The sequence below is a fragment of the Nyctereutes procyonoides genome, unplaced genomic scaffold (assembly GCF_905146905.1).
Source record: "Nyctereutes procyonoides isolate TBG_1078 unplaced genomic scaffold, NYPRO_anot_genome, whole genome shotgun sequence".
In the NCBI taxonomy this organism is placed as follows: domain Eukaryota; kingdom Metazoa; phylum Chordata; class Mammalia; order Carnivora; family Canidae; genus Nyctereutes; species Nyctereutes procyonoides.
In genome coordinates this window covers 20,646,417-20,670,199 of record NW_026575146.1, presented here as the reverse complement: position 1 = coordinate 20,670,199, position 23,783 = coordinate 20,646,417, and the positions used below count along the sequence as shown (strand labels likewise).

General features: G+C 50.6%; 1 protein-coding gene across 3 annotated transcripts in view; it reads left to right on the top strand.

Moving 5' to 3' along the window:
• RPS6KA2 (ribosomal protein S6 kinase A2) overlaps positions 1–22,920 on the top strand; it is a 297,485-nt gene extending 274,565 nt beyond the window's left edge. For 2 of the 3 annotated variants that reach the window (XM_055310839.1, XM_055310837.1), the window contains exons 15-21: positions 4,346–4,435; positions 6,268–6,426; positions 8,371–8,532; positions 11,327–11,403; positions 13,119–13,236; positions 17,121–17,258; positions 18,773–22,919. In XM_055310839.1, coding sequence (XP_055166814.1) covers positions 4,346–4,435; positions 6,268–6,426; positions 8,371–8,532; positions 11,327–11,403; positions 13,119–13,236; positions 17,121–17,258; positions 18,773–18,898 — 870 coding nt within the window. In that variant the 3' untranslated portion in view covers positions 18,899–22,919. Of the gene's footprint in view, positions 1–4,345; positions 4,436–6,267; positions 6,427–8,370; positions 8,533–11,326; positions 11,404–13,118; positions 13,237–17,120; positions 17,259–18,772 lie in introns of all 3 variants that reach the window. The other variant, XM_055310838.1, reaches the window with a different exon arrangement.
• Positions 22,921–23,783: the final 863 nt, after the last annotated feature.

Genomic DNA, 23,783 nt, shown 5'->3' with positions numbered 1-23,783 from the left:
GGGGGTTTAGGCGGGCAGCAGCCACCAGCAAGGCCTGTTACCTGTCCCCCTCTCGAGCCCCCTCTCCAGCTGGACTCAGCTCCCCAAGCCATTCCCAGAACACCTGACGCTCCCACCTGGGCGACAGGCTTGCCTTCCCTGGGCCAGCACTCTCCTCCCCGAGACCCAGAGCCAGCCACCTTATCTCCAGGGGTCCCTGCTCTCCATCGGGGCCTCCCCACTGCACCCCGACCCCCTGTGGCTCCTGTCCTGTCACTCCATGCTCCATGGCCCCCATGTTTAACCTGACATACTGCATACCTTGTTTCCCATCTGTCCACCCCCACTGAGATACTTGGTGGTGTCAAGGACCAGGGTGACTAAAAAGAGGGAAATATCAGTCAGGAGCTTTCCTTCACATTCCAAGTCATTTCATGCCTTTCTTTGGCTTTTGTATTGTCAGCGTTGACAACACAGGTGCTCAGTAGAGCATTTCTTGTCCATGGAACACATTTTATTCTGCACAGAATCCCTTGTTCACTAAGCCAGTTGCATTCATTCCTTTTCATGATTTTGTTATTAACCATTTATTGGCGGCAGACACACGGGTAGGTTGTGGTTGAGAACACAGACCTGTCCTCAGGGATCTCACAACCTGGCCACTGAGGTGTTTTACCGATCAAGGAACCAGAAGCTGCCATAAAAAGTGCCTTGTGGCTGAAGAGTCTGAAGCCGAATGTGCTTTGGGCATCATTGTTTCCTGCTGGCCCTTGTCATCTGCAGACAGACAAGCGGACACCTCTTCATCCGAGTCCTGCGGGCTGGAAGGTGCATTCGAGGGATGGATGGATGCCCCTCGTGAGCCACAGCCAGCTCCTCCTGGAGGGACCTACAAGTCTCCTCTTCAGGAGCATCTTGTTCTGTTATTAGAAGAACTCTAGTTTGCTTTAGCAAAACACTCAGGTGAAAGTGAAGTAAGATCCTTACAACTATGAGAGTCTGTGTCACCCAGTCCTTAATTCTAGGGAGGACGTGGGGCAAACCCACGTCCTCCGGGAGCTGGGCAGGCTGTCCTGACATGGAGCCCGCCTTGTGCTCTCAACAGACTGTTCACAATAGCATTAGCGTTCCTGTGCTCATTTCTTTTATGTGTAGGTAAGTTCTCCAAAAATGCAATAGGATGGAGACAAATGTTTGTGATGAATAGAGCTTATTTTTAGAAGGAAAACTGATCAGCATGGAAATCTTAATTTCTTCCAAAATGAGAGGCTTCAGTCAGTAGAGCATGAGGCTCTTGATCTCAGGGTTGTGAGTTCAAACCCCACGTTGGGCATAGAGCTCACATAGATAATTAAATAGAAAGGAAGGGAGAGAAAGAGAAAGAAAGGAAGAAAAAAGAAAAGGAAGGAAGGGAAACGACACAAGAAGTGCACCTGATGCTTCTGTATATGCTTCACCTGCAGAGACAGTCTGTGTGCCATCCCTTGTGTCACAGGTGTGCTCACTGAGCCCCGTAGATGTGCAGCTGGCTGGAGAGCGACACCGTGGAAGGCTGGTTGACCAGCCGTGGTTGGGGGCTGAGCCCGGGCAGCATCCTGCCTGCTGTCTGCCACCACTGCTGGTGAGAAGGACAGACGCCGTTCCTCCCGACTCCTTCTTTGTGGCCCGCCAGGGTCATCTGAGCACCAGCATGGGAGAGAGCCGGCCTTGCTCAGAAACACGTTTGCTGAGAATTTCTTTCCTGGTTATGTTGCTGCAGAAAGATTATATACAATGCAGTATTCTTCTCAGAATAAGGAAGTTGATCCACCACCAGTGCTTTCTTGATCTAGAAGCAAGTCTAATGATGGCAATCCCAGAAGACCGAGCCCATGGAGGGGAACTTCATTCCTTGACATGTCTAAATAGTCTGCTCAGGACCTCTCTCTGGGCCCTGCCGTCTGGGCCCTGGTACAGACCAGCTTGGGCTCGGGGACCAGTAATCATGCCTCATGGCTCAGCATCTCTGTGAGGACTCTTCTTACCTTTTGAAAACAGAATTCCCAGAAAGACTTGTGGGTAAAAGCAGCCAGCACTTGCTGACAACGGTCAGGATCCAAACTCTGGGTCTGCCCAGAGCATGCAGCTGTGTGGGCCCCTGTCCGTCCTGCCCAGACCAGGGGGAGGGTGGCAAGCCAGGGGGCAGCTGTAGGAACCTGTGCCAGCCGAGGCTCTACCAGAGGACTTCCCTGCCAGGCTGGGTGCCCCAACCCCCCTGTACACCCACCTCCCCCCTGCCCTGTGCCCAGAGACCTCATCACAGTACCCTGCCTTGCCTTTTCTCTGGCTTCCGGTCAGCTCGGCCACAGGAAGACACCACAGGAGGAAGGAGGAAGGTTCAGCTCCTGTTGGACGCGCTGTGTGCACAGCCACTCCATCTGGCCCCGTAACTGCCTGCTGGGCCACTGGCAATGGAGGAAACGCTTCCTACTTCCACCTCCATTGTGAGGGTGACAAAACAGATTTATGCTACGAATACACCTTTTTTATCATGAAATTTTATTTGAAAAAAAACAATGAATCTACCACTAATTTTTTTAAATCCACTAATGTATTTTAACCTTCTCAAATTTCAAAGAGACAGTTACAGCCCAGAGAGATTAAACGATCCCATGGGCCATTGGAGTAAAAGTGGTCCTAGAACCCCACTGACCAGCACTCAGTCCAAGCAGGATATTAAGGAACCCCCACTCTGCTGAATAAGCCTTCAAAAAGGCATCTGGGTGGCTCAGTCAGTTAAGCATCTGCCTTTGGCTCAGGTCATGAGCCCCCAGTCCTGGGATCGAGTCCTGCGTCAGGCTTCCTGCTCAGCGGGGACTCTGCTTCTCCCTCTGCCCCTCTCCACCCGGTTCATGTGCTCTCTGTCTCTCAAAATCTTTTTTATTTTTTTAAATGTTTATTTATTTATGATAGTCACACACACACAGAGAGAGAGAGGCAGAGACACAGGCAGAGGGAGAAGCAGGCTCCATGCACCGGGAGCCCGACATGGGATTCGATCCGGGGTCTCCAGGATCGCGCCCTGGGCCAAAGGCAGGCGCCAAACCGCTGCGCCACCCAGGGATCCCTCAAAATCTTTTTTAAAAAAATTTTTAAGAGTCTCTCCCTTAGAACAATATATTATCCGTTAGCAATCCTGGTGCCCACGTGAGAACTTTATTGGAGTTAAATACAACAAAAGGAGAAAAATGTGTCAAGAAAAGGAGCTTTACTTTTTGCTGTTAACAACACGCATCACTGGGCTTGCGGTTTTGGGGCGCCGGTGTCATTGGAGCTCAGCTGGAGAGATGGGGAGAGGAGCGTGGGCACCGGCACTGGGGTGATCTTTCCTGACAGGGGAGGGAAGGGACGAGGGGTGTCCAGGGGCAGTGTTCCAACAGTGAGTCAGTTGCTGCCAAGCACTCTCTGTGTTCATCTAAACAAAAGACTGAGTTTCACGCCAAGCTCTGCTTAGAGTCTTTGACATGAGAGAAAGTAAAAGCAATTCTCCTTCCTACTCTGGTAGTCAAATGCTTGCACATTCTCCAAATAGCAAATAGTTTTAAATCAGGGGAAACTAATATTCAAGAACAGTATGAAGGACTTCCATTCTGAGTGTTGTTTCTAACACATGTGCTTGGGATTCTCTTGGATGGGGTCCTCTATCACCACCAGTTCCGTCCACATAAAAGTGGCAGCGAGGGCGTAAGTAAACCAGAGATAGCAGCCAACAGATGACCCCCTGCTCGAAGTAGGCTTCTCTTCGCTGACACCTCATCCTGTCATTGGAAACCATCTGTTTTCATGGGTGGAGGGATTTTATGTGTCATCCTACAATGTGGGATACAGACGCTGGGTGGCCGAGGGGAGGGAACGTTTGTGTGTCTAAGGCCCAGCAGTCAACTCGGCATCCCTGCCAGCCGTGGTGTCTCTTGGGGGAGAACCTTGCACTTGCTCACCCTCTGTTGCTGGTGTGTAGCCACAGAGCAAGGAGAGATGCAAGCAGCAGCTGGAGGCTCATTTTGACCAAAGAGCTCAGGCCACCGACTCCGAGCCCACCGTGGGGGCTGAGAGCACCTTGTGTTATTTGGCAGTGCCTATGTGAGCTCCTCAAACCCACCCTCCTCTACCCAACCCTGTAATAGCTTAGAATTCACGTCTGAGGCTTATGCCTGCTTTTTATAAATGTCTCTCTCATGCAAGAGTTGGGCAAGAGGATTGCTGTGAACGTCTAGGCCGCTGTCCCGGGTCCCCCTTGAGCACGAGCTGGAGGGGAGGAGGGGTGGGAGGGGTCCGCGCCGGCTGACACCGTCCCAAAGCCTCACGTCACATGCTCTGCTTGTTCCAGATAATCGATAAGAGTAAAAGAGACCCCTCGGAAGAGATCGAGATTCTCCTGAGGTACGGGCAGCACCCAAACATCATCACCCTCAAAGACGTAAGTGGTCGTCACGCAGCAGCGATGCTGTTTGTGCTTCGCGTTTTTCACCTGGCACCAAAGCTCGCGTTGGTCTGGTGCAGGCTCTCTTCGTGGTTCCACCACGGTGGCTGCCCCCCAAGGGCCCCCCAACTCTGGCTCCGGCCACGTGCATCTCAAAATCACCCGAGTCGTGGGACTGCTCACCCCCATCCCTCTGACAGCACCACCCCCACTCCTCCCAAGTCAGATAATGTGGAATATAAGGGAGGAAGAGAACGCTGGTCAAATTCTAATCCAGATGTGTTATTATTTTTCGGTGCCATTCGTAAACGTTACAGAAATGGAGAGCGTGGAGTGGATGAGACGGGGCGGGGTCAGACCTGAGACCCCAGATCCTGGCTCTGGCCGTGGGGGTCCTCTCAGCTTCCTTCTTCTCTGCTGGGCAATGAGGGGTCCCGGCCTAGGAGAGGGGCGGGAGCAGGAATCCACCCCATCGGAGGCACAGAGGACGGGGCTGTGGTGTCGGGGCCACAGGGAAGACAGTTTTCACCTCAGCAACTTCACCCTCACACTCCAGAATGACTCCAGTGTCACAAACCCAAAACCTCAAGATGTTGAGGCCACCTCGACTTCCCCTTGGGCCTCGTCATTTCTGGAGCAAGGGGACTGCAAAATACTAGCACAACATGAATGAAAATGTGAAACAAGTGCCGAGGGTAACGTGCATCAAGTGAACCCAGCTTTCCCCCGTGGGTCTCGGGCACCTCCGCCCATTTTGGTGTTGATTTCTATGTTAAGATCCACAAGCAGAAATCAGCTAATTTGAAAACTTCCTAAGCTTTTCAAACCACATTTATCATGTTGGGGTGAGTGGTTCTGAGGCAAGGATGCCATCGTACGTACATTCTCAACAGCAGAGAGCGTTGGTTTTTTTTTTTTTTTTTTGAGTTCATAAACTGGAAATGAATACACCAAAACCAACTTTACATCTTGCAGCTCAGGGTCAGACAAATGATTTTAGTGATTTGTTCTGGAAACTCACCGATTCGTAAGCTAAAAATCACTCGTGTTTGGGTGCTCTGCCCCATGTCCACGAGGTCCTTCTGGAGCCTGGGCACTGGCGGGCAGGGTGACAGGTGCCCACATAAGCATGTCATGAAAAGAGCCAGAGCAGAGGGGTTGGGGCTGTTGGTTTTTTGTTTTTTTTTTTTTAAGTTCATGAGAGTGAAGGTGGTGTAACAAAGCTCTTAGTTCCATTGCTTCTCTGAAACAAAAGCTTGGCTGCAATGTGGCAGGTCCTGCCTGCCCCTGCCTCCCCTCCCTGCCTGGACTGGGCTCCGGATGCTCCGAGTCTCGTCCACCGTGCCACGGCAGGGAGGGCCCCTGGGGGCTGCTGGACAGGTCACTGCCTGCTAACGAGACCCCCTCCAGGGGGGAGCATGCCGAAGGCTGAAGCGCCCCGCTCTGGAGAAACCACGGTGGCAGCACGGTGCTCTGCGCACAGCCCAGCCCCACCTCTAAGTGTCTCCACGGCCAAGAGGGGGCCAAATCGGGATGATTTGTTTCAGCTAAAATCCCACCCTTGCAAGCTCCTGGCCTCGCTGACTCATCCCCTGCTTTGCAGCAGATTATGCAAGCTGGTTTTCCCTAAGAGCCCCGTCGGGTTGTGACTGGGACGGCCATCCACACTCATTCACTTCTTTTCACCCGGAGCCTTGTTTTTACACCGGGAGGGGGCACTGAGCCCCAGGCCTCTGCACCGGCCTGTGTCCCTCCCAGGGCTGCCCTTCTGCCCCCACGGCGGGCAGGGGGGCGGCCACGGTGACTGCGTGTCCCTCTCCCCCCACCAGGTCTACGACGATGGGAAGTTCGTGTACCTGGTGATGGAGCTGATGCGCGGCGGAGAGCTCCTGGACCGCATCCTCCGGCAGCGCTACTTCTCGGAGCGGGAGGCCAGCGACGTGCTGCGCACCATTACCAAGACCATGGACTACCTCCACTCCCAGGGGGTGAGCCCGCCACACCCCCAGAGCAGCCTGTGGCCCACGGGCTGCGTTCATGCGCTCCAGAGCCGGGAACCCCAGTTGTCCCCGGCTTCCCTCCATATCACAACTGCCCCTCCCATGGCTGAGATCATCACCCCCATAGTGTGCCCAGGAGCTAGCTACAGAAATTAGGTTTACCTGGACCAGGTCTAGAGAGAAAATATTTGGGCTCGATAAGGGAAGTGTTGTAGTTTTTAGCACCTGCTCTATTTAAGACCGAACTCCTTAACCAACACAGAGGAATGCTGCAGATGGCAGTGGCGGAGAGAGCTGGCTTTCCCACGGTCCTCACCAGGTTCCAGGTGCTGCTCCGTGCCGTCCTTTACGTAGTCCTAGGCTCTGGGAGACTCATTTACAGACTGGGAGACTAGAGCCGAGAAAGGTTAGGGATCTCGCCCAGGGCTGATTGCACACAAGTGTGTGACACAGCCCGGGCTCCAGCCTGGCTCTCTGCTCCCAGACCTGATGCTCTCGGCCCCAGGTGGCCCACAGGGAGCAGGCCATGAGGTCCCATGCCGTGTCTCTGGTCCCAGTCTCTCAGCACCTCCTGTGAAGCAGGCGGTGCTTCCCTGGGCAGCTCTGCATGTGTGGTCCATCAGGGTTAAGATGCAGTCGGCTCCAACCGGACGATGTCCCTGCAGGGCCGCACCACAGGCCCTTTCTGTGGCCACCCAGTGGTCTGTGAGTGTGAAGTACCTTCCCACAACAGTCACTTTAGGAGAAACCTTTTGTTTTGTTTTTTTTTAATATTTATTTATTTATTTATTTATTTATTTATTTATTTATTTATTTATGATAGTCACAGAGAGAGAGAGAGAGGCAGAGACACAGGCAGTGGGAGAAGCGTGCTCCATGCACCGGGAGCCCGATGTGGGATTCGATCCCAGGTCTCCAGGATCGCGCCCTGGGCCAAAGGCAGGCGCCAAACCGCTGCGCCACCCAGGGATCCCTGTTTTGTTTTTTATTTATTTATTCATGAGAGACACAAAGAGAGGCAGAGACACAGGCAGAGGGAGAAGCAGGCTCCATGGAGGGAGCCCCATGTGGGACTCGATCCCAGGACCCCGGGATCTTGCACTGGGCTGAAGGCAGACGCTCAACTGCTAAATCACCCAGGCGTCCCTAGGGAAAACCTTTTGGATGATGATGGTTTTTCTAGATTGGCTTCTATTTAATGAAAGAGGTAATGGACCTGGCCCCAAAACTCTCCTGCTCCCCTGCCTTAGAGGCCTCTGTAAACCAAGCTGGGTGCCCACGTGCATCCGCTCACCTTCCCTCCTCTCCGTGGGTTTTAACAGGACAGTGGAGACGAGCAGGTTCCAGGATGTGGGAGGGCACATGTGTGTGCTTACAATCGACCTCTGTCCCCTTCAGAAGAAATTGCTGTGTGCCCCCAATAGCTGCTTTACCTTGAGGTGTCAGGACAGCTTTCTCTGACCCTGTCCCTCATGCGTGGAGCACCCTGCACCTCCATCAGTCCAGGTGCATGCAATTATAGGGCTCCCAGGGATCGCTTGAGCCCTGTGCACTGGTCACATGCCCCACGATGGAGGCTCCGTGTCTGCCTCGCTGTGTGCTGAGTCCAGCCCCTCACCGTGCTGGAGCATCGTAGGCACTCCGTAAACACTCATTTCTAGAAATCTTTTTATGCTCATCACCTGAACTCAGTGCACCGTTTCCCTGTATGTAATTATTTCACTTGGGGTAGCTGCTTACTCACTTATGTGAGTGTCAGTGCGAGAGAAAGAGAGAAGGGAAGACTGGCCCCTAAAGGATATAGCATCCAGGCTGACTGGCTTCCAGCTGCAGGACATGCTCAGAAGCGCTGTTCCAACAAAACCACCTTTATCTTCTGAAAGCATCCCCCTCTCCCTTCCCTGCTCCAACCTGGACCTGCTGCCTTTCCAGGTGGTTCATCGAGACCTGAAGCCGAGTAATATACTGTATATGGATGAGTCTGGAAACCCTGAATCCATCCGAATCTGTGACTTTGGGTTTGCCAAGCAGCTCCGAGCTGAGAACGGACTGTTGATGACACCCTGCTACACGGCAAACTTTGTTGCCCCAGAGGTAAGACAGCGTCTGAGGCGGCAGATAAGCCCTCTCCTACCTCAAGGGAAGGGGTGGATTGTTTAGTTCATTGGAGTCGCCTTGATTTAGTTCAGCAGTGATGTTAGCGCATAGAAATGAGTCCGAAAAGAACCAGCCACTGAACTTGCTCAAACACAGTTATTTTCTCATTTTATTTTCCTATTTGTAAAATTGTTGATGGTGATGTTTTTAAATAAAATTGTAGACCATTTGGGTCAGATCCCCGTATTTGCCAGGAGTTACTGAGAAATAACGCAGGTAGTCTTTCATGCCACCCAGAGGGGAGCTAACAGGTTACCTGTGTCACTTGTGATTAGAAATCTACCTACAGTTGCACAGATGGGGGGACTGTGTTTGTGGATCCTTCTTGTACCAGAGTTCTGCTCCACACTGATTTCCACTGTAGAAGCAAGCCAGTACTGTGGGATTGATTTTTTTTAGATTTTTATTTATTTATTTATTTATTTATTTATTTATTTATTTATTTATTTGAGAGAGATAGAGAGAGAGAGAGAGAGAGAGAAGCAGGGGGAGCAGAAGGCAGAGAGAGTGAGAGAAGCAGACTCCCCACTGAGCAGGGAGCCCGATGTGGGGCTCCATCCCAGGATCCTGAGATCATGACCTGAGCCAAAGGCAGACGCTTCACTGACTAAGCCACCCAGGCTCCCCAAATGCTATGGGATTTAATAAGAAGCCCCATAGTGATCTGCAGGTGAGGGTTCTCAGCCCACATCCCAAGACTCCAAGAATCTTGTACACTTGTCCCAGGCTCCCTGGGGATGGTTTTGTTAGGTTCTAAAGTCACTGATACATTTATGAAGACAAACCCAATTTCATGTCTTAAGTAAGCAACAAAATCCAAGAGGCTCGTAGGACTGGACAGGCTCGTGGCTGGTGAGATGAGGGGTCAGAAAGGAAAACAGACATTGGACTCTGTGTGGATCCTTCTAGCTATTAGTGTAACTGGACCACAACCACCCTGGTGAGGGCCCAATAATCACACAGCAAGTCCTAAGAGAAAGGTGTTCAACTCTTGATCTCAGCTTAGATCGTGATCTCAGGGTCATGAGTTCGAGCCCCACGTTGGGCTCCATGCTCAGCATGGAGCCTACTTTATTTTTTTTAAGATTTTATGTATTTATTCATGAGATACATAGAGATAGAGGCAGAGACACAGGCAGAGGGAGAATCAGGCTCCATGCAGGGAGCCCAATGTGGGACTTGATCCAGGATCACACCCTGAGCCAAAGGCAGATGTTCAACCACTGAGCCACCCAGGCGTCTCTTGTGCCTGCTTTAAAAAAAAAAAAAAGAAAGAAAGAAAAGAAAGAAGAAAAAAAAGCACGCTAGTACAGCATGGTGGGTCTGCAAGCTGTGAGGTAGCCCCCGCCAGTGGTCGTGAGGAAGACAGCAGGGTGCTGAAACGAGATACAGCTGGGCATGGAGCCTACACAGGTAAGCTGTGAGGCCACTTTTAGGTTACCCAGATGCTACCTGTGGCCCCCTTTAAAATAAGCTGCTTATAGGCCTCTGTTATTGCCTTATTTGATCATTAGTAATATTAATAATATTATTTTAGCAATTATAAAATAAATCAGTACATTACTTTATCATTTACAAAAACAAACAGGTTCAATGTGTTCAAGTGACTTTTGAAGGTCACTCCTCTAGTGACACATGGGCTTCAACAGTGGACATTCAGCTAATTTTCCTGTGTTGACAGACCACCTACCACGCTGCCACCACAGTGCACAGCATCAGCGTCAGTGATACAAAGACAGTATGCTGGGATCCTTGTCCTTGTGTCTCAGAAAATTAAACACAGCTCTCCTGCCTAAATCCAGTAAAGCTAAATCCAGTATCCAGGAGTCTTTATGCTGCTTTCTTTATTGTTATTCAACTGTAAATATATCAGAGGATTGCTCTCCCTTGAAGTATGTAATCCTGGGACACATGAAAATTCTTCTATTCCTCAGAAAGCTAAACATGGGATTACCATGTGATGCAGTAATGCCAATACCCAATGGAATTGAAAGCAGAGACAAGAACAAACATTTGCCCACCCACGTGCAAAGCAGCATTATTCACAACAGCCAAAAGGTGGAAGCAACCCACGTGTCTGTCAACAGCTGAATGGAAGAACAAAATGTGGTGCATTCATACAATGGAGTGTTAGTTAGCCTTACAAAGGAAAGAAATTATGTCCCACGTACAACATGGTTGAGCCTTGAGAACATTATGTTATGTTTGATAAGCAAGACAGAGAAGCGTGATTACTATATGATTAATTCATGTGAGGTCCCTAAAGCAGTCAAATCCATAGAGATGGAAGGAGGGGGTGGAAGCCAGAGGCTGCAGGAGGGACGTGGGGAGTGACCATGTAATGGGGCAGTTTTATTTTGCAAGAGGAAAGAGTTCTGGAGATGGATAGTGGGGATGGTTGAGTAACTGAACTGTGCTCCTAAAACTGATTAAGTTGGTAAATTTTATGCTATGTAGACTTTGCCATAATTTTTTTTAAATTCTGCCTTGAAAATTAAGTGATTCCAAGCTATCTGTCACTTATCTAGCAAAAGCTGTGGTTCCCACGTGTGCACTGATCTTTGGGGAATCCTACTATAGGGCATCACAGTTGACTTTGTGTTAATAAACATTGTCCCCCGTTCCCACTGGCCCGGCTCATGGTCTCATCAGAACAACACATGGTGAACTCGAACTTTCTTCACCAAGTGCTCATCTGTTGCTCATCTGTTGTCTGCTTTCCTCCCTCCAGGTCCTGAAGCGGCAAGGCTACGATGCAGCATGTGACATCTGGAGTTTGGGGACCCTTTTATACACCATGCTGGCGGGGTAATGCACACCGTCCCGTAGGTGTCAGCACACGAAGGCATGGTTGCCCGAGACATCATCGGACAGGCATCTCAGCCCTGCCCTGGTGCAAGGGTGGGGACCCCCCCCCCCAGGTCTTGGGTAAACACTTCCTTAGCCCTTTCAGGACAGCTAGGGACCAGGATTAAGAAAGTTGGCCATGTGCTTTCTTCAAAATGTGTCTCCAGAATTAGGAAACTGGAACACAGACTTTAGCTCATCCACAAAAAACCCAAGCCTCTGAGCACATGTCCACATTCTCCCTGGCATCATGCCACCCCCTTAAGATATCTCTTAAAAACATCCTCTTGCGTTAAGATGCACTCATGAAAGCTTCCTGGTCAAACAGCACCTCAAGGAAGGCAGCCAGGTGAAGGCAGGTGACTGTCTTCTGTGGCCATCAGACGAGATGGCCAGTGGTGGCACAGCTGGAGGGTTGGGTGTGCTGTGTGCACATCTGCTCCCAATCTGAGGTCTGCTCCTCCCCAGCTCCGCTTCTGGGCTGGACTTCTTGACCTTTATTGGCTCACTTTCCTCACTTTTGAAGGAGGAGAAGACACTTTGTGGCTTCCAGCCTTAAAGGTCTAGGATCCTATGAAACCCACAGGGACCTATGTTTTTAAGTTTATTAAGGACTTGCATAGAAGGAAAAAGGAGTTCTAGACCATCCAGTACTGCTCACTGGAGCAAAATGGGCAAATGCTCTCACAAGAATTAATGGGAGAAGCCAGCTTTCTCTATGGCTGTAATGAGGCATCTTGTAATAAGTGAGGATCAGTGTCTGTAGTGAAAGAACACAGACACGTGAGCCTGGGGCTGGGCCTTGAGGACACAGTAGCAAGGAAGGCATCTCGGCCCTTCCGGACGTCACACCATTAGATTGCCCTGTGATTCTTCTGATACTCACGTTGTCTGTGCAGAAACCTCAGATCACAAATTTTGCCACTAAAGAAGTGCCGTGAGGATCGCATAGAATTCCTTTTCTAGGAAGGCATGTATCGACATGCCCTGGTTTATGTTGGGAGGTGAAAGGATAACTCACAGTAGGGCAAATGCAGATGGCATCTTATATGTCTCCGTATAGATCCCTGTGGGTGCATTATTCCATCCATTTTGCAATTGAGTCTTAAAAAATTAATTTGTCAGAGAACCAGAGTTGGTAATAGATCAACCAATTATTGGTGGGTCTCTCAGACTTCAAATCTTAGGCTCTCCTCCATTATACCACAGTCTCACTGTGGAAACCAGATGACTGGGCAAACCACTATCATACACTGTCCCAGGGAAGCCAGAAACAGTCCAAGGATGTTCATGTTTGGGTCCCCAGAGTTTTGTACACTTGCCTTATTGACATACAGCATTGACCAAGTAAAGAAGATGGACAAAGAATAAGAAATAAGTGACACTTTCCCATAAATCCTGGATTTGGAGCACAGTGGCAAAGAAAGAACTATTATTTTTAACAGCAAAGAGGCAGGGGGACCTGGGTTGCTCGGTTGGTTGAGTGTCCAGCTCTTGATCTTGCTCAGGTTTTGATCTCAGGTTTGAGTTCAAGCCCCACATTGGGCTCCACATTAAGCACAGAGCCTACTTAAAAGAAAAAAACAAACAACAAAAAGAGAGGTAATATCAAGCTGTAAACTTTACTGTAGGTCATAAAATGAGAGCTCGTAACCATGCATTCTCTCATTGTGCAGATTTACCCCGTTTGCAAATGGACCAGATGATACTCCTGAGGAGATTTTGGCTCGGATTGGCAGTGGGAAGTATGCCCTTTCTGGGGGGAACTGGGACTCAATCTCCGATGCTGCAAAGGTGAGTGTTTCCAAGCACTTTTGCTTCTCAGGTGTGGAGATTCAGTATTAACCACTGTATTTGTGAGGAAGCTAGAGGATCCCTTTCATATAAATAACTCGGGTATTTTATCTCATAGATTTTTTTTTTTTTTTAGTTTCTCAATTTAAAAAAAATTTTTTTTTTGCAAAACTATTCTTATAGCACTTTTCACATTTTCTACAGTCTTGATATACTGGGGTTCCCCAGAGAAACAGAACCAATAGAATGTGGATAGATACAGAGAGAGAAAGATTTATTTTTAAGAATCAGTTCACGAGGGCAGCCTGGTGATTTAGCACCGCCTTCAGCCCAGGGCCTGATCCTGGAGACCTGGATCGAGTCCCACGTCAGGCTCCCTGTATGGAGCCTGCTTCTCCCTCTGCCTGTGTCTCTGCCCCCCTCTCTCTCTGTGTCTCTCATGAATAAATAAATGAAATCTAAAAAAAAAAAAAAAACTAAAAGAATCAGTTCACGAGACTGTGGAGGCTGATGAGTGTAACATCTACAGAATAGGTCAGTGGGTGGCAAACTCAGGGAAGAGTGGCATTGTAGCTTGAGTTCAAAGCCCATTGCTGGCAGACTTCCCTTTTCCTCGGGAAACCTCAGTCTTTTTTATCTTAAGATAAAAAGGCTTCCAACTGATTGGATGAGACCACCAACATCATGGAGGGTCATCTGCTTTCCTCCAAGTTGACTGATTTCAACGTGAATCTCCTCTAAATAAGACTTTCACAGCCACATCTGGACTGGTGTTTGGCCACACACTGGAGACTGTGGCTTCGCCAAGTTGACACATAAAATTAACCATCACACTTTTAGTGATCTTGCAAACTGAGTGCCCTGAATGATCACAGATGGATCAAGGAGAACTCTGGAACAGAGGTGTATTTATGTTACTTTAAAACACTTTGTGGGATGCCCAGGTGGCTCAGCAGTTGAGTGTCTGCCTTTGGCTCAAGGCATGATCCTGGGTCGAGGGATCAAGTCCCACATTGGGCTCCCTGCGAGGAGCATGCTTCTCCCTCTGTCTATGTCTCTACCTCTGTGTGTGTGCATTTCTCATGAATATATAAGTAAAATCTTAAAAAAAAAAAACACTTGGCAATGGGTGCTTCACTATTTGTGACAAACTTTGTTTAAAGAAACATCAGACTTAATCTTTTTCAGTTGAGATCATCAATTCCTCTCTAGTTAAATAGTAAATGATAACATAACCACTAGTATGAAGCAGCATCAACAGTCTATTTCCTGTGTTACTATAAAATGTGACAGAGAAGTAGACCATCTAGGGTTCTGAATCTAGTGCCGCCATCATCATCACTGTGTGACCTCATACAGAAATAGCAGAGGGGATGGTGGAAGAGATGGTAGAGAAGATGATGGAGCAGATGGCAAAGGGAGATGATAGAGATGATGGTGGAGGTGATGGTAGAAGAGATGGTGGAGGAGATGGTGGAGGTGATGGTAAAAGTGTTAATGGAGGTGATGGTGGAGGGGATGCTGTACAAGATGGTGTAGGAGGTGGCAGAGGGAATGAGGGAGAAGATGATAGACATGATAGTTGAGGTGATGGTAGAGATAGTGGAGATGACCCTGGAGGTGATGGTGGAAGTGATGATGGAGAAGATGATGGAGGAGAAGGCAGGGGATGGTGGAGGAGGTGGCAGAGGTGATGGTGGAAGTGATAATGGAGATCATGTTAGAGGTGTTGGTGGAGAAGATGGTGGAGGAGATATCAGAGGGTATGGTAGAGAAAATGATAGAAGAAATATGGAAGAGATAGTGGAGAAAATGATGGAGGAGATGACAGAGGGCATGACGGAGAAGATAGAGATGATAGTAGAAGAGATGGTGGAAGAGATAACAGAGGGGTTGGTGAAGGAGGTGCAGAGGTGATGATGGAGGTCATGACAGAGGTGATGGCAGAGAAGACAGCTGGCATGTAGTGAGCACTTCCCATGTGTCAGACCCTGACACTCCCAGTGTTGCCATCCACCCGCTCAGTCTCAAATGAGTATAGACCAAGACTCAGGTGCTGGATTGGATGAGACCCACCATCCAATTTTCTGGTCATAAACTACATTTCTTTGTGAGGTGACCTTAGAAGTGGGAGTGGGGGCCAGGAGGAAGGTGTCAGGAAAGTAGTCAAGTATCAGGATTGCTGCTGCCGGCAGAGGGCTTCACTGCCTCCTGGTACCTTGACGACTTCTTCCTTCCCCGTCAGCACCATATCTTCAGCCTCACCTGCCCCGTGCCTTTTCCCCTCTCTGTGTTCACCAAACATATGACAAAACCTCCAGTCCTCCAAAATCAGACACAGCCTGTGGATCAGTGGGGTTGTCACTGCACATCCTGCATGTGCCGCCTAGAAACATTGCTTTACTGTGAGATCTTGAGCAAACAATACAGGTCTCTCTGCTTTCAGCTTTACACCTGGAAATGGGAAAATGGGAACCATACTGCTTCCAGGGGGTATTTGTTTCAAGAGGTTACTAAGATCAGTGCTACCAAACATTAAAAGGCATTGGATTTCTTTATTTTATTTTTTTAAGATTTTATTTATTTATTGTTGAGAGGCACAGAGAGAGAGGCAGAGACACAGGCAGAGGGAGGAGTAGGCTCCATGCAGGGAGCCCGACATGGGACTCGATCCTGGATCCCGGGATCACACCCTGAGCTGAAGACAGATGCTCAACCGCTGAGCCACCCAGGCGTCCCGGATTTCTTTATTTTAAAAAGGATATTGGATTAGTCTATAGTATTTCTCTGTTGTGGTTTATGACCAGAAATTCTGTCGAGTCCACCATCGTCATACTACTAACTCCCTTATTTCCCTGTGAAATGTTGTGGGAATACCAGGGAAAGGTGAGCAAGTGAGCAGGAAGGCATGGATTCTCATCATGGCTCTTCCTTGGCCACTCGTTTGATCACTATCAATGTCAACGTCTTCTGCAAAACAGGGACAGTGATATTGGCTCTCTTTCCTTCAGGGACAAGCCCGATGGCTCTTGAAAACAGGTGCATCACGCATGTGTGTGTGTGTGTGTGTGCGCGCGCACATGCAAATACATGTAGTGCAATGTGTGAATATGTGAGGTGGAGCTTTGTCTTTGAGCCAGTTGTAGGAATCTTTACTGTTATTATGTTAGACTCAAATAAGAAAATCACCCTGGGGCACCTAGGTGGCTGGCTCAGTGTTTGAGCGTCTGCCTTAGGCTCAGGGTGTGATCCCAGGGTCCTGGGATTGAGTCCCATATGGGGTCCCTCCAAAGAGCCTGCCTCTCCCTCTGTGTTTCTGTCTCTCTGTGTGTGTTGTGTCTCTCATGAATGAATAAATAAAACCTAAAAAAAAAAAAAAAAAAGAATCTTGAAAAAAAAAAAAAGAAAATCACCTTGTTGGACGTTAGCCATTTGACCCACGTAGTGGTTACAGATGGACAACTCTGTGGCTGATGATGATACGTAGCAAATGTTTGTGGGCAGTGCTAACAAAAATGTCACTACATCCATTGTCATACTGCTTTGTGTCTGTGGGACAGTCGTTACTTAGTTTCTCTGTTTGGAAGGATAGCATTTTTACTAAAGTAGCAGTTCAGTAAATTACATGCACCATTCAACATTTCTATATTCAATTTCTCTTTACATGTAAGATCTTTAATACAATAAAAGCCTGGAGTGAGCCACCAAGGCGATGATAATTAAAATTCAAAAATCATTCACTTACTTTTAAAGCTGAAAGTAAACATTTGACCCCAAAATGCAGAGAATCAGTCAGAAGAGTGGTGAGGTTTTGCCATGAGAGGGAATGAAGGAATGTTATTCAGGAGACTCTTTGAACCAGCTTCTGTTGTCTTCCCTCATAGGACGTCGTGTCCAAGATGCTCCATGTGGATCCTCATCAGCGACTGACGGCAGTTCAAGTCCTAAAACACCCGTGGATTGTGAACAGAGAGTACCTGTCGCAAAACCAGCTCAGCCGACAAGACGTCCACCTGGTGAAGGTGCGGACATGTCATCATGAGAGCAAGATGGTGCGGGGGGGGGGGGGTGGGCAGGAAAGTTGCCGTGATCTCTTTCCAATTAACCTAAAGAAATCACAGTGTAGGAACCAGATAGGGAACCAGTAAGAGGCAGGAATGGGTATCCCCCTAATTTATTTGCTTTTACACATTTCTTCCCATGCAAGCAATCACACACAAAACCCTGAATGAGTTACAACATCTGTTAACAATTGAAGCTTTGTGTGTGTGTGTGTGTGTGTGTGTGTGCGCACATGCATGCGTGTGGAACAGAGACAGACATAGAAGAAGACAGAGACAGACAGACAGATGGGGTTGGAGAGTGGCAGAGAGGGAGGCAGTGAGAGAGGGAGAGAGAGAGAGGTGGAGGGAGTCCTGCATGTGTCAGGGATCCAAAGCCCTCCGTTCTAGAGCAGAGGTCTACAGACGTCTCTGTAAAAGCCAGACTGTAAACGCTGCGGGCTTCCCGAGCAGTGATCTTGGTCACTGCTCCTTGAATCTCCTCCTGTAGCACAGAAACACCTCCAGATAATATGCAAGTGGCCAGGTGCTGCTGTGACACAGTAAAAGGGTATCTCCAGGAGCGGGGGCACTGGGCTGGGCTGAGGGCTCCGGTCTGCCATCCCCTACCCTAAGCCACCACTGCCTTACTTAGTTTTCCTGAGACGTGTCCCAGAGCTCAGGCAATGTACCATCCAGCGACACCTCTTAAACTAGTGCATCCTGACACCCTGGGACCCTGCAGAGGGAACAAAGATCAGGACGCAGCAGCATTGATGATCCCAGGGATCAATAGGTCTTAACCTACAGAAGAGCTGCTCATTACCTTAATGGATCTCTGGGTAGACCCTTGCCATCTGGTGATCCCAGCTTTGCAATTTCTGACCTTGCAGTACAAGTATTAATAGAGTCGCTGAAGCCAGGTGTCATCAGACCTAACGATGGCAAGGTGATGGTTTCTGGCCACCTCAGTCATGATACACTGACACCCTACTATACAATCCAGACAGATTGACAGACATCCCGCAGACTGGGGGGTCTACACCGTGGGAACAAGTGGGTTTTGCCTCACATGCTTGGTGGAGGCTGCTTGGAGCTTTGTGTGGAAGGACTGAAGCTGCACCACTCCCAGGTCTTAGGGTCAGTCCTTTGAGGGTAAAACCGGTCCTCTAAAATCCAGCTAGTGTGGCAACGCACCATAGGGCACGGGTCCTGCGACCTCATCCTGAGGCTCCATGCGGATCTGAAATACCCCAAGTTATAAGCACAACTGAAGGCTGGTGTGGGATGTAGAGGGACACGGTAGTAGAATGAAAGTACTGTCATTTATGAGGCCCCAGAGCATTCTGGACATGGTGAGCTCATGGCACTCCTCGCCCTGGGGCCTGCAGGACGAGGTACCTCCCCGCTGTGCGCCAGAGACTATGGCTGGGAGAGGTCCCCGCTCAGGACTGGGTGGGCGCCCCGGTCACCTGCCCTCTCCCTTCCCTCTGCAGGGTGCCATGGCCGCCACCTACTTTGCTCTGAACAGAACTCCGCAGGCCCCGCGGCTGGAGCCGGTGCTGTCGTCCAACCTGGCTCAGCGCAGGGGCATGAAGAGACTCACATCCACCAGGCTATAGTGGAGCAGGCCCCGCAGAGCATCCTGGGTCCTCGGTGCCAGCCTGGGCCCCCGTCTCGGGCACCGCCGGGGTGACCACTGCCCGACCGCAAGGCTCGGCTGCCTCCGCTCATTCCACGTTTTCTTGTTCAGCCTGGATCGGATCCAGACCGGTGACCTCCCAACGCCTCGCTGTGCCAACCTCGCCGCCTCCTTACCCCGAGCAAAGCCAGACGGGCTCATTGCAGCGCACACCACCATGCCCAAGGCCTGTAGGGTTCCTTCAGACTCTGGAGGTCTTTTACGATCATGGCTTATATTTATATAGAGAGATATTTTTTCCAATGATAAAGCCAGTAACTGGGTCAGATTTCCGCACACGCGTCCTAGTTATTAGGGTGGGCGGCGCACTGACCCTTCATGGCACAGCCTCCCAGGAGGGGCTGGCCTCTGCGGTTCTGGGGTGGCCAGAATGATGGGGTCTGCGGATGGCACCCAGGAGTAGATGCCAGGTCCCCTCCAAATGATCCAAAGAGCCCTCATCCATCGCCCTTCCTCTCTGATTGAGGTGCTGGGTGTTCTCTCAGGGTCGCAGACCCGAATGAGGGAAGAGCCCAGGACTAGCAGGTGTCACCTTTGCCGTGGGAACCTCTCATAAGATCCGCATGCCCCTGGGGACAAGCCAGCCACGGCCTGTGTCCCCCGCCCTGTGTCCTTGTCCCTCCATGGCTGGGGCTGCGGGGCTGGGGGTCCAGGCTCCTGCCCTGGCTCCAGCCAAGAAAGGTCGCCCCAGCTTCTGAGAGAGAGAGAGAGAGAGAGAGAGAGAGAGAGAGAGAGCAAGTGCAAGAACATGCACTGGGCCTGACGCCGGCTCCGCGACCCCAGGTCAGGCTCTGTGCTCTCCCAAAGCAGTGGATTCGCTGTGCTTGCCTTCCCTCTCTGTCCCACGGGAGATCCGTGAACATTGGCACCCGGAGCTCTGTTCCTCCCTTCTAGGCGTGCTCGGTCCTGCTGGAGCCAGGAGGGGGCCGGGAGGCCCGGCTGCCCCTGGGGCCCAGAGGGGAGCTGAAAGATGGGTTCCCCAGGGTGGGATGCACTTTGTAGAAGCTGTGCTTTTGTGTTACATTTGTGTTTCTGTTTTTCACCTGATGTTGCAGTGACATTTAATGTTTCCCTTGGGGTGCGTGTGTGCACGCAGGAGGGACGCGTGCCCACGGGAGGGGGTGCGTGCATAGGGGAGGGGACACGTGCACAGCAGTGGGTGCAGTGCCGAGGTGGGGGGGCCTGTGCGTTCCTCCTTAAATAAAACCGGGACAGCCTCAGTGCTGCTGCCCAGGCCAGAGGGGAGAGTGTGTGTGCCCCCCACCCCCATGTCCTCCTGCCTGCCCCATCGCCGGTGCCCCCAAGCCAGCCCAGGATGCCCCACTGCCCTCGGTTGGGTGCGGGGCACCTGTGGTCCTCAGCCAGGTCTCACTAAGAAGACATAAGTCCTTGTTCCCTTCATCCCCCATCTCAACCAACCGCACCACTTCAAAAAGACAAAAAAGCAACATGCCACATTCTGTTAAAACTCCTTAGCTGGGTCCAGTTGTTTCCAGACCTTAAAATGTAAACTTATTTCAGAAGCTTTCATTATTCTGTGAGCCTTTCTCCCCCCAGACGTAAAGGTGGAGGCAGGTTCATGAGCCGGTTTCCTACAAAGCTTCCGTAGGCATCTCTCACACTTTCTCAATAGAAAATGCTTCTCCCCAAAGACACAAAGCCTTGGTTCACAATAGTTTTGCTTTAGGTCTGAATTATTTTATCTCTTAGTAGAAGCTTAGGGAAAACTGGATAGCCCTTAGGTCGCGGGTTTGCCCTCCTGGGAACCAACAGAGGTCATTGTACCTTCTGTCTGCCATGGGGCCACTGCTCTGCCCCGCGCTCATGGGGCCCAGGTGTGCCACCCGGCAGGTGGTTTGTTTGTGGAGAGTCTGAGTGCAGAGTATTGCAGGCCCCAGGGAAGGAGCCCAGGAGCAGGCAGGGAGAGGGGCCAGCCTGTGCTCTCCGCCACGGCTTCTGCTCGTCACCTTTTGCAGTGCCCCCATGCACGCAGCCCCACCTTGCATACTCCGAGAGCCACAGAGCCGCCTGGGGCTCACCTGGCACCACGCTGTGCCCTTGGCGAAGGGCCGGCATGCAGTGGCGGCGGCAGAGACACCGCTGGCACCTGCCCTGCTGAACCAAGTCTACTTGAATGTCTGTACAATACCTCTGCTCTCTCACCTGATCCAGAACACAGTGATACTTGAAACCCTTCCAGAAAGTCAGCCTAGAGAAGTCAGTATCACAGTTGAAACTGAGCTGCCCATTCCTGAGTGGCACGGCCTGGTTGTGTGTCCTCAGCAGCAGTCCTGGGTGAAGGAAGGGGCTATTCTCGTTTCGCTTCCCCAGTGCAGGGCGCCCCCCACCCCAACCCCTTACCCCGGCCCGGAGCACCCCGGGGGCTTCGCACAAGCAGCCAGAGCACCCGGAAAGTCAGATCGCTGCCCCTGGAAACACGGGGAACCACCCTCCTCTGGATCATAGTCCACGGACTTTGTCATTAGAAAACCGAGCCCGGGAGCTCCCCCCAAGGAACCCCCTGCGGTCTCCTCCCCACCCGCCAGCCCCCCTGTTTGATGGAAACACCTGGCTCGCCCCATCCGGGTGAGCCCCCCACACATGCCGCCCCCAAGTCAAATTTGGGCAAGAGTGAGACTTCACCTGTGTCCTTAGGTCAGGTTGTCCGTGACTTTAACTCCGTGTGTGTTGATGCTTGGAAGACTGTCCAGCATTTTCAGTGATAATAGTACTTAATGTTAGCCAGTATTGTTCATAAATGGTGTTACCCCTAAAGCCGCACGTTGGGACTTCTGCCTCACGCCTGACTGATCCTCTCAAGCACATGACGAACTTGATTTGCACTCTGTTGTTCTTTCCCGATGGTTTTGTCGCCCTTCACCTCTCCAAGAGTCCTTAAAATTCAAGAATGGAGAAGGACACCGCAGGCCCCTGGGTGGTGAGGAGACTGGAGGAGCGTCAGCGCGGCTTCGCAGAGCTCGGAAGAACGTGGGAGACTCGAACTCGCCACCGCCGTCGCCCACGGGGAGCCCGCTTTCCACCCAGACCCCGACTCAGCACTTTGTTTACAAGCCCGCATTTGTGTTTACAGGTCATTCTTATGTTCACGCTTTGTATTTTATGTTTGAGATGGGCGGCCACTATACAGATATTTATTACGCTTTCCAGACTTTCTGAATAGATTTTTTTGGAATAAACATGGGTTTTATGAAGTGTAATATTTTTCTAGGATAACAATAATTTTTGGACTTTCTGTGTTGTTGCCAATGATAGTCTGCAGACAAGCATCTTACTTCCCTCCCCCGTCCCTCGCTCTGTCCTCGGGCTGCTGGAAGGTGGCATCGTCATAGGGAAGCTGGGACAGCACGGCCTCCACTCCACATCGAGAGCTGTGTGCGTGTGCGTGGGCATGGTGGGGCTTTGCATGCATGTGTGGCTTGCGTGTGAATGCATGCACATGTGCACTGTGTAGCGTATGAACATGTGTGTGCACATGTGCATGCCTGTGCAGTATGTGGATATTCCTGTGTACATGAGTGGTGTGAGCATATGCGTGCATCTCTGTGGTGCGTGTTGTGTGCCTATGTGTACCTGCATGTGTGGGATGTGAGTGGTTACACATGTACACGTGTATGTGTGGTATATCGTGTATCTTATGTGGCCTGTGTAGAGTGTGTGTGCACATGTGTACATGCACCTGTGTGTATTATGTGTTTGTGTGTGCTTTGTACACGCATGTGTGTATGCTTATGTGTGGTTCCATATGTGCACGTGTGTGTGGTGTACATGCATGTTCCTGTGTATGTGTGTGCACTCTGCATGGAGCCAGGCCACGTGATGGGATGGGCGCTGGCAGGAGACAGGATGGTGTGTCGGCAGCGAAGCAGGTGACCCAGGGTGGGCTGCTGGAGGCTGTCCCTGCCGTATCTCGTTCTGTGCACGGCCACCTGACGTCCTCATGCCCATCTCCTCTTTATACAGAAATAAAACAAGAAGCTACACTTGGTCTTCAGCTCTCCAACCTAATTTCTTCCCATTTGGTCAGTTCCTGAGTGGCCACAAGTGAGAGACACACATTCACCTTTCTGCCACCAATTTCTGGGCTGCTCCCCCAGCAGAGTGTGGGAAATTTCTTCCAGAAACCCTTCAGGCTCACTGCACAGGTGGGGGTGTCGAAAGCTCCCAGAGCCAACAGGAAATGCATGCTGCCTCCAGCTACAGGGGGGAATGCCTACAGCCAGCAGCGCCCCCATCCCATGTTACAGACCCCATGGCACACACCTGGTGGTGAGATGGCAATCCCTCAAGTCACAGCTCAGGAGGTCGGAAGTCCCAGGTAGGTCTGGGGACTAAAGTCAAGGTGTCAGCAGGACTGCATTTTTCGGTGTGCTAGCTTCGGCAGCACATATACTAGGACTGCATTTTTCCGGGGCTTCAAGGACAGTCTGAGCCCTACATTCCTGAGCTCCTGGCCCTTCCTCCATCCTCAGAGTCAGCCACAGGAGATCGAGCCCCATATTCTCACCCCACCCACCTCCTCTCCTCCTTTCCTACTTCCAGGACCCTTGAGGTGACATTGGTGCCCCTAGATACTCCAGGATACTCTTCCTATTTCGGGGTCAGCTGATAAGCAGCCTGAACTCTGCCTCTACGTCACCTGACACACTCACGGGTTCTGGGGACCAGGACATGGCATCTTTTAAGGGCCCATTCTTCTGTCTATACACCACATAGGGCAAGCCTAGATCTACTGGCAGTCTTCAGCTTGCGTGTGTGTTTCGGTGGAGGAAGATTCAGATGCTTTG